The following is a 20,154-nucleotide window of genomic DNA, read 5'->3' on the forward strand; positions in this document are numbered from 1 at the left end:
TTGTTCAATCAAGTTCATATTTATATCAAAAACCAGCTTTTTACATTAGCATGTGACTAGCATGTGACTAGCATTCCGACCGAACACTGCCGGTGAATTTACTAAATTACTCACGATAAACGTTCACAAAAAACATAACAATTATTTTAAGAATTATAGATACAGAACTCCTCTATGCACTCGATATGTCCGATTTTAAAATAGCTTTTCGGTGAAAGCACATTTTGCAATATTCTAAGTAGATAGCCCGGCATCACAGGGCTAGCTATTTAGACACCCAGCAAGTTTAGCACTCACCAAAGTCAGATTTACTATAAGAAAAATGTTATTACCTTTGCTGTTCTTCGTCAGAATGCACTCCCAGGAATATTCCGACCGGGAAAGCGTGTATACGTACAAAGAGAGAGAAAATAAAAACATCTCGTGCCCTCGTGCACGCGCCTGAGTCTCAGAGTACTCTGACCAGCCACTATCCAAACGTGATAATGTGTTTCAGCCTGGGGCTGCCTCGATATCATTCAGCTTTTTCCCGGGCTCTGAGAGCCTATGGGAGCCGTAGGAAGTGTCACGTTACAGCAAAGATCCTCAGTCTTCAATAAAAAGAGCCAAGATGAACAACAACTTGTCAGACAGGCCACTTCCTGTTCAGAATCTTCTCAGGTTTTTGCCTGCCATATGAGTTCTGTTATACTCACAGACACCATTCAAACAGTTTTAGAAACTTTAGGGTGTTTTCTATCCAAAGCCAATAATTATATGCATATTCTAGTTACTGGGTAGGAGTAGTAACCAGATTAAATCGGGTATGTTTTTTATCCGGCCGTGTCAATACTGCCCCCTAGCCCTAACAGGTTAAATTACAGTTAAAAAATACTGTGCATTTTGTACAATATTCTCCAATTGAATCGTACCCATATGTCTTACACAGTACTTGTCTGGGTCATATTCATTTGGCACTAAACGGTAGAACATTTACTGAAACTGGAAGTTCCAATAAGAACTGCTTGTTTTTGTTTTCCATATAATTCTTTTTTGGGGGGGATACGGTGTGCACATTGAATATTCTCCCAATTACCACCTTTATTGACAACAATGGAGAATTGAATACATCTGATTTTTAATATGAATAAAGGCCCTTCATAAACCCTGTGTCTTCTAGGAACATTTAAACCCACTTAATCCAAACATTACTCCCAAATTTCACCATCATTGTAAAGGCTTCGTTATTTTGCTGCTTTGGCAAAGTAATTTCTGAAGATTATTATTTATATTCATGTGATTAGTGATGTATTTACATTTGTCCCTCATTTTAAGGCCAACCCTGTTAAAGCAAACAATTTACCCCTTTAAAATAATGGACCATTCCACCAAGTTAAATTATTCACAGCAGGAGACGTTGTTTGGGGCCTCTGAACAGCATGGTGGGAAAGGAAGTAAGTCTTCTCTCTCTTTTTGGTCTATTAATAATTGTTTTATCATCTTTGACTGAGGTGCTCGAGCTCAACACGTCAAGCCTGTTCGCTCAATTCACTTTAGGAAAAATGGATTTTGATTTAACTTTCATTATGCTTGGAACATATGTATAATTACTAATTTCATGAACACCATGTAGTCCCGTTCTCTTCACCACATGAGGAGTAATGGCCGATTTTCACCTAAAACCTCAACCCTGTAAATCGTCAACCTTGTTAGAGGCCCAATGTTAACTTTATTAGTTTGATATTATATGTGAGTTTATTTGTACAAGGGCTACTTGATCAATGAGAACATTTTGGATTTATCTCAAACATGCTTTTAAATAATAGTTAGGTAGTTAGCTACATAAGTGTCCGTAACAGGGTTGACAGACAGTGTGGTAGAAGTGCAGATAAAATGCTCTTAGTTCATAGGATTTTAATCCCTGAGATGGGAAAAGGTGTTTTTCCATAGGCTAAACATATCCTTCATGCAACTTAATGTTGAAAGAACAAATATTTGAAAGTTAATTTCTTAAAGGTTTGCATGTCCAAAATGCACCGATTTCGTGGAACAACCCAACTCTTGTCTAGGTCCTAACATATGCCTTGACTTTTTCCACATTTTGTTATGTTACAGTCTGAATTTAAAATGTATTAAATTTAGATTTTGTGTCACTGGCCTACACACAATACCCCATAATGTCAACGTGGAATTATGTTTTTAGAAAGGTTTACAAATGAATCAAAAATGAAAAGCTTAAATGTTATGGCAAGCCTAAATAAGTTCAGGAGTAAACATTTGCTTACAAGTCACATAATGGACTCAATAATAATGTTTAACATAATTTTTGAATGACGTCCTCATCTCTGTACTCCACACATACAATTATCTTTAAGGTCCCTTAGTCGAGCAGTGCATTTCTAACACATATTCAACCACAAAGACCAGGGAGCTTTTCCAATGCCTAGCAAAGAAGGGCAGCTATTGGTAGATGGGTAAAAAAATAAGCAGTCCTTCCCAACTCAGTTGCAGGAGAGGAAGGAACCACTCATGTATTTCACAATGAGGCCAATGGTGACATTAAAACAGTTACAGAGTTTAATGGCTGTGATAGGAGAGAACTGAGGATGGATCAATAACATTGTAGTTACTCTAACCTAAGTGACAGAGTGAAAAGAAGGAAGCTTGTACAGAATACAAATATTTCAAAACATGCATCCTGTTTGCAAAAGGCACTAAAGTTAAACTGCGAAAAGTGTGGTAAAGAAATTAACTTTATGTCCTGAATACAAAGTGTTATGTTTGGGGCAAATCCAACACATCCCTGAGTACCATTCTTCATAATTTCCAGCATGGTAGTGGCTGCATCATGTTATGGGTATGCTTGTCATCGGCAAGGACCAGGTAGTTTTTTAGAGTAAAAAGAAAAGGAATAGAGCTAAACACAGGCAAAATCCTAGAGGAAAACCTGGCTCAGTCTGCTTTCCAAAAGACACTGGGAGACAAATTCACCTTTCAGCAGGACAATAGCCTAAAACATAAGGCCAAATATACACTGGAGTCGCTTACCAAGACAACATTGAATGTTCCTGAGTGGCCTAGTTACAATTTGGACTTAAATCGACTTGAAAATCTATGGCATGACTGGAAAATTACTGTGTTGCAATGATCAACAACCAACTTGACAGAGCTTGAAGAATTTTAAAAAGAATAATGTGCAAATATTGTACAATCAAGGTGTGCAAAGCTCTTAGAGACTTACCTAGAAAGACTCACAGCTGTAATCGCTCCCAAATGTGATTCTAACATATATTGTCTCAGGGGTGTGAATACTTATGTAAATTAGATATTTCTATATTTCACTTTCAATAAATGTGTTAACATTCCGAAAAACATGTTTTCACTTTGTAATTATGGGGTGTTGGTGCATGATGCGACTCGATTGATGATTTGAAAAAAAGTTGCATGAAAGGCATGAGCTCTGCTTTGTTTCTTGCACAGGCTGCACACACTTCATCAGTCTCTCATTCACAATTTGACAAGCACTTGATAATGCCTCTAATATCCCGGCAGCATCCCCCTAGTGTGTCCGTAATGGCCCCTAAAAAAATACATGCCTTCAGTGGCCGTTGTGCCCTTGGGCTGAATTTAATAATCAGAATTCCCTTCACCCGGCTGCATGTTCCGAAGCACCTCTCACTCACATGGCTCTCTCAGATATCTCAATTCTTATTAGCCAATGCCCGTCATTTGATCGGTTTCTTCTCACAGGAATCTTATCTCAGCTCTGAAGTAGGCTACAAGTGAAGACAGACACATCGGTGTCTGTCTTTCCGAGGCGCATATTGAAGATGTTAGAAGAACTGTCTACATTTACTTTTCATCACCCGAAAAGACGAGTAGGCCTAACGAACAGAAAAAGCACTAGCCAAGTCAATCTACCATCCCCCATAGTACAACAATTGAACTATTCTATTCTGTGCGATAAATAAATATTCCAAACATTGTCTGGGACAGTTGTGGGTTGTGATAGATCCCAAATGAACACAACCACTCTCATCAACAAAAACTTTTGAAAGGAATGAGGCTTATGCAACAGATCAGAACATTTAGCTTAAAATGTTGATAAACTATTAGGCAATTTTTCATATTGTAAACGCAGCAATGCTCACACGGGAGTAGGCTATAAGCGTGAATGTTCCAAAATGCAATCAATTAGCGGGAAAACACCATTCTCAAAAGTGACCACAAATGCGATTATGGACTTTATTATAAAGTTGCATTTTTATGCTGAAAATTATCTTCCCCAAACTTGAAATTCACGCGCTGCCTGTGTATGCCAGTTAAGCAGGCTTTACAGCGGCTGTAAAGCAGATTAATGTGCTTAATTTTAAGAAGTTATTTGGCCACTTGAGTTGTAATACAAACCTTATCAAAACATATAGGCCAATGGGCTACGCTACATGAGGTGATTTGAAAATGTTGCAAAAAAAGGCATGCACTGTTTCTTTGCTTACTATGATATATAATTCAATATAATTCACACATGATAGGCTAATATTGTCACTCATCAAACTATTCTTGATTTTATCTTGTTTTTACATATACTAAATAAATATGTGTGAAATTAGTTTGATTTAGAATGGACCATTATCATGCACCTGTCTCAGAACAGGGGGAAAAACTTGGAAGATTAGTTACCGTGACTAAACGGTCACATGGAATTTGACTGCAGTCATGACTCGTGACTGCCGGTGTGGCGGTAATACGGTCACCGTAACAGCACTAGGTATGAATACTTTCTGAAGGCACTTTACTTTACTGACTTTATTGTCTGCATGGGGAAATTTTGTGGCAGTATCATGTACACGTTTAAAGTGCCGTTTAAATACAGTAGAAACCAAATTGACAGTATAACATGCATAACAGTTACAGTACATACTAATAAAAAGAGACTAGCCTGCTGGCCTTACTGAGTTGATAGGAACATTAGCCCGAGCTGTTTAGGAGGGATATCACACCTAGCACAAATTATTGTGTAGTTCCTGTTTTTCCTGCTGGGGGGTGCCCTATAACTGCACCCAGAGGGGAGTAGCTCAAAGTCCGGGTACAGGGGGTGGCTTGTGTCTCAAATAAATTTGTGAGCTTTGCTGGGGGGCCCTGACCTTAAAGGTCTGTTTGACTCCCAATACCTTACTTGCTGTGGTGATAATCCTTCTCAGCATATTTTTCTAACTGATGGTGGAATTGCCAAACCAACAAACAATTCAAAAAGTTAAAATACTCTCAATGAAAGATTTGTAAAACAGAGTCAACATTAAAAGATCCCAAATATTAGTGTACAAGATGTATAGGCGTGGGCATAAAACACATCCCTGTGGGGAGCCTATGTTGGTGGTGCGTATGTCCGAGACGTGAGGACCCACCTTGACCTGCTTTGACCTCTGCCTCAGGAAGTCCAACAGCCACAAAACCAGCCCCCCCCATCTAAGAAGTCCCTTACATACTGACTAGACCAGGCACGTGCGTGCGCAATCATACGCATGTTGATTTTGTCCATCCACAATAGGACTGGTGGAGTTATGTCACACATGCAGCAATCAGACATATGGAAATGTCTGCTCTACCCAAAATTACAACCAACTAATTGCAGAATTACCACAAAAATGGAAGAGGCAATTGGAAGGGGGAAAAAGTAAGGAACATGTCTGTCGGCCCTGCATTAAAGACCAAAAATTGTTAAAGAAAATTGTGATAATTAAAAATATATACAATTTTCATTTAAGGACCAAAAAACTGACAGCTGTGCCATATAAATTGCAAAACAGCTGGGAAGAGATTTTCGATGGTTTATGAATTGACAGGCAAAACGACATGATTCAAAACTTCAAATTTTGAATTTAAAATGACTATTCAAAATTCTTGCAACCAATAGAATGTTATGTATATAGGGGATACAATCTTCCCAGCTTTGCATATTTTTTTTTGCGAGGAGGCAAGTCATTAGATCATTTATTTTGGTACTGTCCATACGTAGCTTGTTTTTGGTCACAGGTCCAGGAATGCCTGAAGTCAGAATGAAAAGAAATGAGACCTTTTCGAAATGATTTATTTATTTTTTGACCTCCACAAGTCTGGTTCATCCTTGGGAGCAATTTCCAAAAACCTGAAGGTACCACGTTCATCTGTACAAACAATAGTACGGAAGTATAAACACCATGGGACCACGCAGCCGTCATACCGCTCAGGAAGGAGACGCGTTCTGTCTCCTAGAGATGAACGTACTTTGGTGCGAAAAGTGTGAATAAATCCCAGAACAGGACCTTGTGAAGATGCTAGAGGAAACAGGTACAGAAGTATCTATATCCACAGTAAAACGAGTCCTATATCGACATAACCTGAAAGGCCGCTCAGCAAGGAAGAGGCCACTGCTCCAAAACCGCCATAAAAAAAGCCAGACTACGGTTTCCAACTCCACATGGGGACAAAGATCGTACTTTTTGGAGTAATGGCCTTTGGTCCGATGAAACAAAAATGGACCTGTTTGGCCATAATGACCATCGTTATGTTTGGATGAAAAAGGGGGTGGCTTGCAAGCCGAAGAACACCATCCCAACCGTGAAGCACATGAGTGGCAGCATCATGTTGTGTGGGTGCTTTGCTGCAGGAGGGACTGGTGCACTTCACAAAATAGATGGCATCATGAGGCAGGGAAAATGATGTGGATGTGTTGAAGCAATATCTCAAGACATCAGTTAGGAAGTTAAATCTTGGTCGCAAATGGGTCTTCAAAATGGACAATGACCCCAAGCATACTTCCAAAGTTGTGGCAAAATGGCTTCAAGGCGACAAAGTCAAGGTATTGGTGTGGCCATCACAAAGCCCTGACCTCAATCCCATAGAAAATCTGTGGGCAAAACTGAAAAAGCGTGTGCGAGCAAGGAGCCCTACAAACCTGACTCAGTTACACCAGGAAGGCTACCCGAAACGTTTGAAAGAAGTTAAACAATTTCAAGCCAATGCTACCAAATATTAATTGAGTGTATGTAAACTTCTGACCCACTGGGAATGTGATGAAAGAAATAAAAGCTGAAATAAATCATTCTCTCTACTGTTATTCTGACATTTCACATTCTTAAAATAAAGCGGTGATCCTAACTGACCTAAGACAGGGAATTTTTTGTAGAATTAAATGTCAGGAATTGTGGAAAACTGAATTTAAATGTATTTGGCTAGGGTGTACAGTGAGGGGAAAAAAGTATTTGATCCCCTGCTGATTTTGTACATTTGCCCACTGACAAAGAAATTATCAGTCTATAATTTTAATGGTAGGTTTATTTGAACAGAGACAGAATAACAACAAAAAAAAACAGAAAAACGCATGTCAAAAATGTTATAAATTGATTTGCATTTTAATGAGGGAAATAAGTATTTGACCCCCTCTCAATCAGAAAGATTTCTTGCTTCCAGGTGTCTTTTATACAGGTAACGAGCTGAGATTAGGAGCACACTCTTAAAGGGAGTGCTCCTAATCTCAGTTTGTTACCTGTATAAAAGACACCCGTCCACAGAAGCAATCAATCAATCAGATTCCAAACTCTCCACCATGGCCAAGACCAAAGAGCTCTCCAAGGATGTCAAGGACAAGATTGTAGGTCTACAAAGGCTGGAATGGGCTACAAGGCCATCGCTAAGCAGCTTGGTGAGAAGGTGACAATAGTTGGTGAGATTATTTGCAAATGGAAGAAACACAAAAGAACTGTCAATCTCCCTCGGCCTGGGGCTCCATGCAAGATCTCACCTCGTGGAGTTGCAATGATCATGAGAACGGTGAGGAATCAGCCCAGAACTACACGGGAGGATCTTGTCAATGATCTCAAGGCAGCTGGGACCATAGTCACCAAGAAAACAATTGGTAACACACTACGCCGTGAAGGACTGAAATCCTGCAGCGCCCGCAAGGTCCCCCTGCTCAAAAAAGCGCATATACATGCCCGTCTGAAGTTTGCCAATGAACATCTGAATGACTCAGAGGACAACTGGGTTAAAATGTTGTGGTCAGATGAGACCAAAATGGAACTCTTTGGCATCAACTCAACTCGCCGTGTTTGGAGGAGGAGGAACGCTGCCTATGACCCCAAGAACACCATCCCCACCGTCAAACATGGAGGTGGAAACATTATGCTTTGGGGGTGTTTTTCTGCTAAGGGGACAGGACAACTTCACCGCATCAAAAGGACGATGGACGGGGCCATGTACCGTCAAATCTTGGGTGAGAACCTCCTTCCCTCAGCCAGGGCATTGAAAATGGGTCGTGGATGGGTATTCCAGCATGACAATGACCCAAAACACACGGCCAAGGCAACAAAGGAGTGCCTCAAGAAGAAGCACATTAAGGTCCTGGAGTGGCCTAACCAGTCTCCAGACCTTAATCCCATAGAAAATCTGTGGAGGGTGCTGAAGGTTCGAGTTGCCAAACGTCAGCCTCGAAACCTTAATGACTTGGAGAAGATCTGCAAAGAGGAGTGGGACAAAATCCCTCCTGAGATGTGTGCAAACCTGGTGGCCAACTACAAGAAACGTCTGACCTCTGTGATTGCCAACAAGGGTTTTGCCACCAAGTACTAAGTCATGTTTTGCAGAGGGGTCGAATACTTATTTCCCTCATTTAAAATGCATATCAATTTATAACATTTTTGACATGTGTTTTTCTGGATTTTTTTGTTGTTATTCTGTCTCACTGTTCAAATAAACCTACCATTTAAAATTATAGACTGATCATTTCTTTGTCAGTGGGCAAACGTACAAAATCAGCAGGGGATTAAATACTTCTTTCCCTCACTGTATGTAAACTTCCGACTTCAACTGTATATGTCACAAGTCCTCAACTGGCAGCTTCATTAAATAGTACCCGCAAAACACCAGTCTCAACGTCAACAGTGAAGAGGCCACCCCGGGATGCTGGCCTTCCAGGCAGAATTGCAAAGAAAAAGCTATATGTCAGACTTGCCAATAAAATGAAAAGATGGGCAAAAGAACACAGACACTGGACAGAGATATGGCCTTTTCTTTTCAACTCTGCCTAGAAAGCCAGCATCCCGGAGTCGACTCTTCACTGTTGACGTTGAGACTGGTGTTTTGCGGGTAGTATTAATTGAAGCTGCCAGCTGGGGACTTGTGAGGCGTCTGTTTCTCAAACTAGACACTCTAATGTACTTGTCCTCTTGCTCCGTTGTGCACCGGGGCCTCCCACTCCTCTTTCTATTCTGGTTAGATACAGTGTGCGCTGTTCTGTGAAGGGAGTATGACACAGCGTTGTACGAGATCTTCAGTTTCTTGGCAATTTCTCGCATGGAATAGCCTTCATTTCTCAGAACAAGAATAGACTGATGAGTTTCAGAAGAAAGTTATTTGTTTCTGGCCATTTTGAGCCTATAATCGAACCCACAAATGCTGATGCTCCAGATACTCAGCTAGTCATAAGGAGGCCAGTTTTATTGCTTCCTTAATCAGCACTACAGTTTTCTGCTGTGCTAACATAATTGCAAAATGGTTTCCTAATGATCAATTAGCCTTTCAAAATGATAAACTTGGATTAGCTAACACAACGTGCCATTAGAACACAGGGGTGATGGTTGCTCATAATGGGCCTCTGTATGCCTATATAGATATGCCATTTCCAGCTACAATAGTCATTTACAACATTAACAATGTCTACACTGTATTTCTGATCAATTTGATGTTATTTTAATGGACAAAAAAGTAGATTTTCTTTCACAATCAAGGACATTTCTAAATGACCCCAAACTTTTGAACAGTAGTGTATATGGGTATGTGTGTGTATATAGATATATTTACCCCCAAAATATATGAGGGATTGGAAAATATAGCAGACAATTACATTGATGGAAGCAACAATCTATCCGCAATATTAAAGGTGATCCGCCCCCTTAAAAAAAAAAAATAGATCAGAGCTGCTGTCCTCAAATACCTCCCACATAGTACAGTCAAAACACCCTTGGAGACGAGTGATACTATTGTCGTTCCAGATCTGGACAGTTTTAACTGTAGGTTTCTCCCTCTCCAGGAGCTGACAGTAGGTTGGCTGGAGGTAGACAACATTTTGGTCTGATGTTCCCAGGAAGGTTTGGTGGTGGCAGAGAAATCATTTGGTATTGTCTCATAGCACAAATCAAGATTCTTATTTTTCGTAGCGTGACATTTCACATACTGGTGGTATGTGCACGGGACCTTGTGCAAAGTGCAGTTAAAATACCCTAAAATAAATTTGTGTGCGTCGGGGAAAAGGAATTCCAGTGTTCTGTGACACAATATCTGATGCCTTTTGTTATATTAGCTTTTCGTTGAATGTACACAACGGTAACAAACAATTGGGGGAACTCACGGGGCAGATAGTAGGGTTGCAGTGACACAAAAAGGAGTTCAATGTCAGGGGTACAGAGTCTCTCTCTTACCAGGATCGATTTACACCACTGGTCCCTGACAAGCAGGCAGGCGCCCCCTCCGTGATGTTTCCCTGTGATGGTCAGGTCACGTTCCGCTCTGACCAGTGTGAACCCGGCCGGCCCCACTTCCCTGTAACACCCTGCTGCTGTAAAGCAATCGTTGACAGATGGTTTACAAACAAAGTGTAAAAACAACAAAGAACACCACACCAAACGTCACACACACTGCTGGATGCAACAGCCGTGCCCCCAGAGCCTTTACACACTGTATTTATGACACCTTCAAATGGACTAGATACAGTGCTTTAATTTCTAAACGGTAAAACAGACATGAAAATACCCTCAAATAAAAGGTAACATTCTATACTTTCACCAAATATAAAACATTGGATCTCAAATCCCAAATATTTTTTTGATACGGTGTGCCCTAATGAATATGACCCTGATGTATTCATTCATTCATCCATCCATCCCCAGGGACTGGGAAGGCAAGCTTCTGCTGCTGCAGGAGATCCTGGACGAGTGGCTGAAGGTGCAGTCCACCTGGCTCTACCTAGAGCCCATATTCAGCTCCCCAGATATCATGGCCCAAATGCCAGAGGAGGGACGCCGCTTCACTGCCGTTGATAAGACCTGGAGGGACACCATGAAGCAAGTCTCTCTGGTAAGTAGTAACAAACACACACTCATACATCAGTTATTAAGGGATTGAATTTATAGTGTTTTTCCAGTTGGCACATAATATCAGGCGGGTAACTCACTTTCGACTACCGACGTATGAATTCAGGGCGCTTGGTACCCTGATCTGTGCCTACGTGCGTGTGGGTTTACCTATTTTGGACTTTTGACTGTCTAAAGAACTAGATCTATGTGATGGATGAGAGGCTAGTTTGGTTATTATGGCGGCCTCAGATACAGCGTGTTTGTATATCAATTTGCTCAGGCAAAAAATATGGATATTTCTGTGCATGTGCAGGATTTTACTTTTTAATTAGCTGAGTGTCGACTCCGCTGCCTATGTAGCTGCTGTGCTGAGTGGTCCACTGCCGCTCCCCCTTCCTTTATCGCCTTTGTCTGGTCACTGGTGTAGCCTACAAACTTCATGTTGTACACAAAACTGTTTAATAAACTATTGCATTCCCTCAATAGGCTATTAATCATAAGCACAATGTCCTACAAACTTCATGCTGTACACAAAACTGTTCTATTGCATTCCATGCTTCAGTAAGCATAAGCATAATTTCATGTTATTTTTCATAAAAAAAGGAGGGGAGTAGGCTACATGCAGCTATTTACATGTTTTACACAAAATACATTATCAACATGTTCATACAAACTTTGTTGTCAGTATTGCAAACATAAGCATGACACAAACAGGCAGTCTAGCAATTTCATGTTCTTCTTAGCTGCTGAATTACATGCAGCTATTTACTCGCTATGATATCGGCATATAGTGCCTTCAGAATTTTTTCCAATCCCTTGACTTTTTCCACATTGTTTGTGTAACAAAGTGGGATTAAAATAGATTTCATTTTCATCTTTTAACAACGATCTACACAAAATACTTTGATGTCAAAGTGGAAGACAAATGTGATTTAAAACACATATATTTTGATTTAGATAAGTATTCAACCCCCCTGAGTCAATACATGTTAGAATCACCTTTGACAGCGATTATAACTGTAAATCCAGGTTTGCAAAGTTTATAAAAGCTTTGCAAACCTGGATTGTACAATATTATTATTTTTACAATTCTTCAAGCTCTGTCAAGTTGGTTGTTGATCATTGCTAGACAGACATTTTCAAGTCTTGCCATAGATTTTCATGCCGATTTAAGTCAACACTGTAACTAGGCCATTCAGGAACATTCAATGTCTGCTCGGTAAGTAACTTAAGTGTATATTTGGTCTTGCGTTTAGGTTATTGTCCTGCTGAAAAGTGGATTTGTCTCAGTGTCTGAACTAGGTTTTCCTCTAGGACTTTGTGCTTAGCTCTATTCCTTTTATTTTATCCTAAAATCTCCAGTGTATATTTGGCCTTGTGTTTTAGGCTATTGTCCTGCTGAAAAGTGAATTTGTCTCCCAGTGTCTGTTGGAAAGCAGACTGAACCAGGGTTTCCTCTAGGATTTTGCCTGTGCTTAGCTCTAGTCCTTTTCTTTTTATCCCAAAAAAACGGCCTAGTCCTAGCCGATGACAAGCATGCCCATAACATGATGCAGCCACCACCATGCTTGAAAATGGTGTGACTCTGTGATGTGTTGTGTTGGATTTGCCCGAAACATTACACTTTGTATTCAAGACATGAAGTTCATTTATTTGCCACATTTTTTTTCAGTTTTACTTTTGTGCCTTATTGCAAACAGGATGCATGTTTTTAAAGATTTTTTATTCTGTAGCTCAGTTGGTAGAGCATGGTGTTTGCAATGCCAGGGTTGTGGGTTCGATTCCCACGGGGGGCCAGCACAGGAAAAAAATTGTATGACATGTATGCATTCACTACTGTAAGTCGCTCTGGATAAGAGCGTTTGCTAAATGACTAAAATGTAAAATGTAAAAGGTTAGTATTACAACTAAAGTGACCAAATAACTTCTTAAAAATAAGACAATTGATACGCTTTACAAGGGGTGTAGAGCCTAACTGGCATACATAAGCAGCGTGTGACTTTGAAGTTTGGGGAAGATAATTTTCACCATAAAAATGTACCTTTATAATAAAAACATTACATACATAATTGCAGTTCCAGTCACTTTTGATAATGGTGTTTTCTTCTATTGGAACATTCGCGCTTATAGCTTATGTGCGCTTATAATGTGAATAAATATCTTATTAAGCTAAACGTTCTGATCTGTTCCATTAGCCACATTGCGTAAAAAAGTTTTTTTAATGCTAGTGGTTTTATTAATTTGGGATCTATCACGTCCTACAACTGTCCCAGACTATGAAAATAATAGGTCAACCTTTGTACCATGGGGGATAGTAGATTGACAAAGGCTAGTGCTTTTGCTGTTTGTTAGGCCTACTCATCTTGATTGCTGACGAAAAGTAAAGGTGGACAGTTCTTCCAATATCTTCAATATGCACCTCAGAATTGGATAAGGATGTGGGGAGTTGCTTCTCCGATGTGTCTGTCTTCATTTGTAGCCTGTGAGAAAGACCTGATCACTTGATGGAGTGCGCAGCACTCAGGGAGAAGGGCACAACAGCCACTGGCCCACACAAAGGGGATGCCGCCATGAAATTCTAGGCATTATCAAGTGCTTGTCAAATTGTGAATGAGTGACTGATGTAGTGTGTACAGCCTGCACAAAAAACAAAGCAGAGCTCATGCCTTTGAAGCGACTTTTTTGAAATCGTCATTAGAGTTGCATCATGCAGCCTTACAATGTATTAAAAATCAAAACATAAAGCCCAATGTAGAACAACTGAAGTTACATTAAGAACTCTAAATTATGCATATAGGAGTACCTTTTTCTTTGTTAACCGCCCAACACAGAATAGCCGCATGTGCACACTCCCTCAAATCGTTTAGAGAAAATATCCCTTCTATTTTATTCAGCTTTGTTCAATTGTATTCTTCATACTACAAAATAATGCCACGGAATTCTAAGCAAATCTTGTCTGCTGAATGAACTAGTATAGCACACAGCCATTTGGCATAGCCAGATCAGGGCCTTACATAAAGACAACTCGGAGTATGCTATTTTGTTCTGAAATAGACTACATTTTTTTCATTTCATGCTTCTTTAGACTTGTCTAAAATAAATACGGGATTTATTGTGAAGGTGTAGGCTATATTACATTTATTAGGCTTTTTCAAATGTAGATGTTCCCAAAGGTCAGCATCATTGGCTTGTAGGCTCTGTGTGGAAGCCAGAAGATGCTAAATGTGTTTATGTTAATTAACAGTCAATTAATGTGAGATCGACAGTTATTTGCTTGACAATCACCGACTGACGAAGTTTCGTGGCATTTTCTCAACCAGCTTCACCTGGAATGCTTTTCCAACTGTCTTGAAGGAGTTCCCACAAATGCTGAGCACTTGTTGGCTGCTTTTCCTTCACTCTGTGGTCCAACTCATCCCAAACCATCTCAATTGGGTTGATGTCGGGTGATTGTGGATGCCAGGTCATCTGATGCAGCACTCTATCACGCTCCTTCTTGTTCAAATAGCCCTTACACAGCCCTGAGGTGTGTTGGGTCATTGTCATGTTGAAAAACAAATGATGGTCCCACTAAGCGCAAACCAGCTGGATGGCGTATCGCTGTAGAAGGATGTGGGTAGCCATGCTGGTTAAGTATGCCTTGAATTACCATTAAAGCACCTCCACACCACCTCCCCCATGCTTCATGGTGGTAGCTACACATGTGGAGATCATCCGGTTACCTACTCTGCGTCTCACAAAGACACAGCGGTTGGAACCAAAAATCTCAAATTTGGACTCATCAGACCAAACGACAGATGGCCATTGCTCGTGTTAGTCATGTTTCTTGGCCCAAGCAAGTCTCTTCTGCTTATTGGTGTCCTTTAGTAGTGGTTATTTTGCAGCAATTTAACCATGAAGGCCTGATTCATGCAGTCTCCTCTGAACAGTTGATGTTGAGATATGTCTGTTACTCTTCAAAGCATTTATTTGGGCTGCAATTTCTAAGGCTGGTAACTCTAATGAACTTATTTCTCTGCAGCAGAAGTAACTCTGGGTCTTCCTTTCCTGTGGCGGTCTTCATGAGAGCCAGTTTCATAGAGCTTGATGGTTTTTGCGACTGCACTTTAAGAAACTTTCAAAGTGTCCTAAAGTAATCATGTACTGTCATTTATCTTTCCTTATTTGAGCTGTTCTTACCATAATTTGGACTTGGTCTTTTACCAAATAGGGTTATCTTCTGTATACCACCCCTACCTTGTCAAAACACAACTGATTGGCTCAAACGCATTAACCTCTCTAGGGTAGAGGGCAGTATTTGCACGGCCGGATAAAAAACGTACCCGATTTAATCTGGTTATTACTACTGCCCAGAAACTAGAATATGCATATAATTATTGGCTTTGGATAGAAAACACCCTAAAGTTTCTAAAACTGTTTGAATGGTGTCTGTGAGTATAACAGAACTCATATGGCAGGCAAAAACCTGAGAAGATTCCTTACAGGAAGCGCCCTCTCTGACCATTTCTTGGGCTTCTACACTCTCTTTATTGAAAACTGAGGATCTCTGCCGTTAACGTGACACTTCCTACGGCTCCCATAGGCTCTCAGAAGGCGGCAAAACGCTGAATGATGTCTTTGCAGGCCCTGGCTGAAAAACAGTAGCGCATTTGGATAATGGTCGATCAGAGAACAATGAGACTGAGGCGCGTACACGAGGCGACACCATGTTTTTATTTTCTCTGTCTTTGAACGTAAACAGGGTTTCCCGGTCGGAATATTATCACTTTTTTACGAGAAAAATCGCATAAAAATTGATTTTAAACAGCGGTTGACATGCTTCGAAGTACGGTAATGGAATATTTAGAATTTTTTTGTCACGAAACGCGTCGGGCGCCTCACCCTTCGTCACCCTTCGGATAGTGTCTTGAACGCATGAACAAAACAGAGGATATTTGAACATAACTATGGATTATTTTGAACCAAACCAACATTTGTTATTGAAGTAGAAGTCCTGGGAGTGCATTCTGACGAAGAACAGCAAAGGTAATCAAATTTTTCTAATAGTAAATCGGAGTTTGGTGAGGGCCAAACTTGGTGGGTGTCAAATTAGCTAGCCCGTGATGGCTGGGCTATCTACTCAGAATATTGCAAAATGTGCTTTTGCCAAAAAGCTATTTTAAAATCGGACATAGCGATTGCATAAAGGAGTTCTGTATCTATAATTCTTAAAATAATTGTTATGTTTTTTGTGAACGTTTATCGTGAGTAATTTAGTAAATTCACCGGAAGTTTGCGGTGGGTATGCTAGTTCTGAACGTCACATGCTAATGTAAAAAGCTGGTTTTTGATATAAATATGAACTTGATTGAACAAAACATGCATGTATTGTATAACATAATGTCCTAGAAGTGTCATCTGATGATCATCAAAGGTTAGTGCTGCATTTATCTGTGGTTTGGGTTTATGTGACATTATATGCTAGCTTGAAAAATGGGTGTCTGATTATTTCTGGCTGGGTACTCTGCTGACATAATCTAATGTTTTGCTTTCGTTGTAAAGCCTTTTTGAAATCGGACAGTGTGGTTAGATTAACGAGAGTCTTGTCTTTAAAATGGTGTAAAATAGTCATATGTTTGAGAAATTGAAGTTTTAGCATTTCTAAGGTATTAGAATAACACGCCACGGGATTACACTGGCTGTTGAGTAGGCGGGACGATTTTGTCCCACATACCCTAGAGAAGATGGAAAGAAATTCCACAAATTAACTTTTAACAAGGCACACCTGTTAATTGAAATGCATTCCAGGTGACTACCTCATGAAGCTGGTTGAGAGAATGCCAATAGTGTGCAAAGCTGTCATCAAGGCAAAGGGTGGCTACTTTGAAGAATCTCAAATATAAAATATATTTTGATTTGTTTAAATACTTTTTTAGTTACTATATGATTCCATATGTGTTATTTCATAGTTTTGATGTCTTCACTATTATTCTACAAAGTAGAAAATAGTAAAAATAAAGAACAACCCTGGAATGTGTAGGTGTGTCCAAACTTTTGACTGGTACTGTATATGTAGGTAGGGGTATAATGACTATGCATAGATAATAAAGAGCGAATAGCAGCAGCGTAAAAAAGAAAGGGAGGGTAAGGGGGGGTGTCAATGCAAATATCCGGGTAGCCATTTGATTAGCTGTTCAGCAGCTAATCAAATGATTATTTTTTAACCCTAACCTAACCCCTAAGCTTTGTCCTCATGTGGACATGGTAATTGTCCACACAAGGGATCATTTTCCTTATTTTACTATCCATGCAGACTTTTGGTCCCCACATGGATAGAAGAACCAACCCACTCAAAACGCGCGCGCGCGCACACACACACACACACACACACACACACACACAGACACAGACGGTCACACACACACACAGACGGTCACACACAAACACGTACACTAGTAGCCCTATCCTGGAGACTCTCGAAAGGGTAATTGGTGTCCCCAGCAGACCCGAAATGAGACACATCAATATCAGCCCAGCGTCCTCCAGAAACTCGGCTGACTGCACCATCAAATAGAAATTATGGATTTTGTCTGGAAAGAGCGAGCGGGCCAGGTGGAGTCTCAAAGAAAATGAGGTTGCAAAGGGACAGAGGGCCTATAGGCTGTCTTAATGTATTTTTGTGGGATGTGTGGGTCCATGCGGTGTGATGTTATGTGTAGGCCTACTAGCAACTGTCTTCAAAATTGATAAAAGATACAGTTCTGATAATTGTAGCCTAACAACTGCATAATGGAGTAAGATACTCAACACTTAATGTAAAAAAGAATCCATCAAATATTGACTGAATTAGGCTGTAGCACATAAACAAACAAAAGAATGACACACAATTAATTTTGGTAGGAATTTCTGTATTCAATTTGGTAGGAATGTATGTATTCAATTGAATTCTGTTCAATATTCATATAATTTTCTTCTTTGAAACAACACATGCCAACATTTTAAAACCATGGCCTATTTTTGTGTTTTGTTGTATACCCTAGTGTTGTTGTTTTTGCATGATATTTACTCTATCCAACCTGCATCTTTCTAAGGTACCACCCCATTACAATCTCACATTCTACTGTACTGATCATGATGAATTTCACTCATATTCATGATTGTTTTTGTCAAATTCTCTTGCATATAACATTAGGTGGAGAATATTTTTATAAAACAGGTGGGTATCCTTTTCTTAATACTAACACTCTTCTATAGAATATGCCAACACACAAATTGTTTACAATGTATGCAAGATCAAAACCCTTATCTACGACATTTTGTTGTTAATTTTTGGAAGCGGCTTGAGGTACTTTGTAAACATTTCAAAGTAATGACATCTTTAAACTGTATTAAAAAAAATTGACACACACTTGTGCAATGATCGCATTCTCCTCTGTCTCCTATATCATCCCAGAATATTGTGTACATGGTAGTGAGGTAGGAAATTAACACTAGCCAAATGCTGTTACTGTAGATTTTGGCATTGGCTGGTAGAATGTCTATTCTTCACAGCCACATTGGTGGGTGGTCACACAAAGCATTTTGGAGCATTTTTTATTTTGTGTGTGTGTGTGTGTGTGTGTGTGTGTGTGTGTGTGTGTGTGTTGTTTATGTGTGTGTGTGTGTGTGTGTGTTTATGTGATTTATTTTTATCTTCAACCACAGGGGTGCGCTCCAGATCCGTGAAGCTCACACCAGCCTCATCCCGCAAGTCATTATTTACTCTCCACTTTAATGTGTCAATTAATTTGTCAGCTTGTCCTCAAATGCAGATGGGAGTGAAAATTGTTCATGTTTTCTTATGTTTTTTCACAGTCAGTTTTTCTCCCAGTTAGGGGCGGGGGTGGGGTCATGTCCTGAACTAAAATAAGTCATGATTGAGCTGTCAGGTATGCCAAGCATAGGGAAAGAGTGTGTCTGTGTCTGTCTGTGAAGTCCCCTCCTTCCGTCCCCCCTCCTTCTCCTTCCTTCTCAAGGTAAAATGCTTTGACACCACACACTTGTAATTAGAGCAGCACAACGGAGATGTGCATGGAGTAATGGAGGTGTAAATTGAGGAGGTTGATGAGGAGGTGGAGGAGAGGGGTGGGGTACTGTGTGCCTGTGTCTGTGTGGGGGACAAGGTTATAAATGACAATGTTTTTAGTTAAGGTACTGCAGTGCCACTCTTATTGTACTATACTGTTGGTCGTGTCAATTCAACTCCCATGCTGAAGGATTTCATCTGTTTGGCCAATAAAGACTACAATGACACATTAAACATACATTATGGCAATGTCATCCATAAATATTACCTTGGTGCGTTTAATCCCTGTCCAGGCGTCGCCTTTGAAATAGATGCAAATCAAAAACCACGTTCCATTGTTGACATTTTGAAGGGGACTGGCATGTCACACGGTCTTAACAGATGTTTGCGGGATCGTAAAAACAATAGGAACATGCGCTTTGTACAAGCAACAGTTGGAGTGCGCGTTGCTTTTCATAAATAGATCCAGTGACAATTACTGTATGTGGCAGCTTAAGTTAATTTCCACCCCACAAAAACAGGGAAATAATGACTGGAAAGGGAAGAATCCTGAGGTGGGTGGGGCATGCTTATTGCTATGTGTACAGAGGGAAGGGGGATTTTCAGAGAAACGAACATAGATTAAAGAAAATGTGCTTACACTCAGGAGAGGACCCATTCAGTGTCTCACTCCTCACAAAGCCTTTCTGTTCGCAGACTGAATAGAAATGTCCCCTTCATTATCTTGTATTATATCAAGAGATGTGGAAGAAAACGGAGTCTGATGTGAGAGCTGCCATTTTTCTGAATGCTACAATCACCCAATTCAAACTCATCAAATCAGCTTTTTATTTCACAGTTTGATTGCCAAATGAGGTTGATGATTTGATTTAGCCTGTTATCATGAGTTGGCTACAGTTGCCGGAATGTCGCTAATAATGTAATCTTGAGAAGGGAGACTATCGCCCATAAAATCCAACAAAAAAGGGATTTAATCTTAGAAAATGCAGTCTCCCCTTTCTCGCAGTAGGATCATCAAATTAT

General features: G+C 40.1%; 1 protein-coding gene across 1 annotated transcript in view; it reads left to right on the forward strand.

The window, feature by feature from the left end:
* Nucleotides 1–20,154, forward strand: part of dnah7 (dynein, axonemal, heavy chain 7) — a 278,292-nt gene that overhangs the window by 39,973 nt on the left and 218,165 nt on the right. The window contains 1 exon segment of the mRNA XM_045707381.1: nucleotides 10,902–11,088. Within this exon segment, the coding sequence (XP_045563337.1) occupies nucleotides 10,902–11,088 (187 nt within the window).

Source organism: Salmo salar, chromosome ssa25 (genome assembly GCF_905237065.1).
Source record: "Salmo salar chromosome ssa25, Ssal_v3.1, whole genome shotgun sequence".
In the NCBI taxonomy this organism is placed as follows: domain Eukaryota; kingdom Metazoa; phylum Chordata; class Actinopteri; order Salmoniformes; family Salmonidae; genus Salmo; species Salmo salar.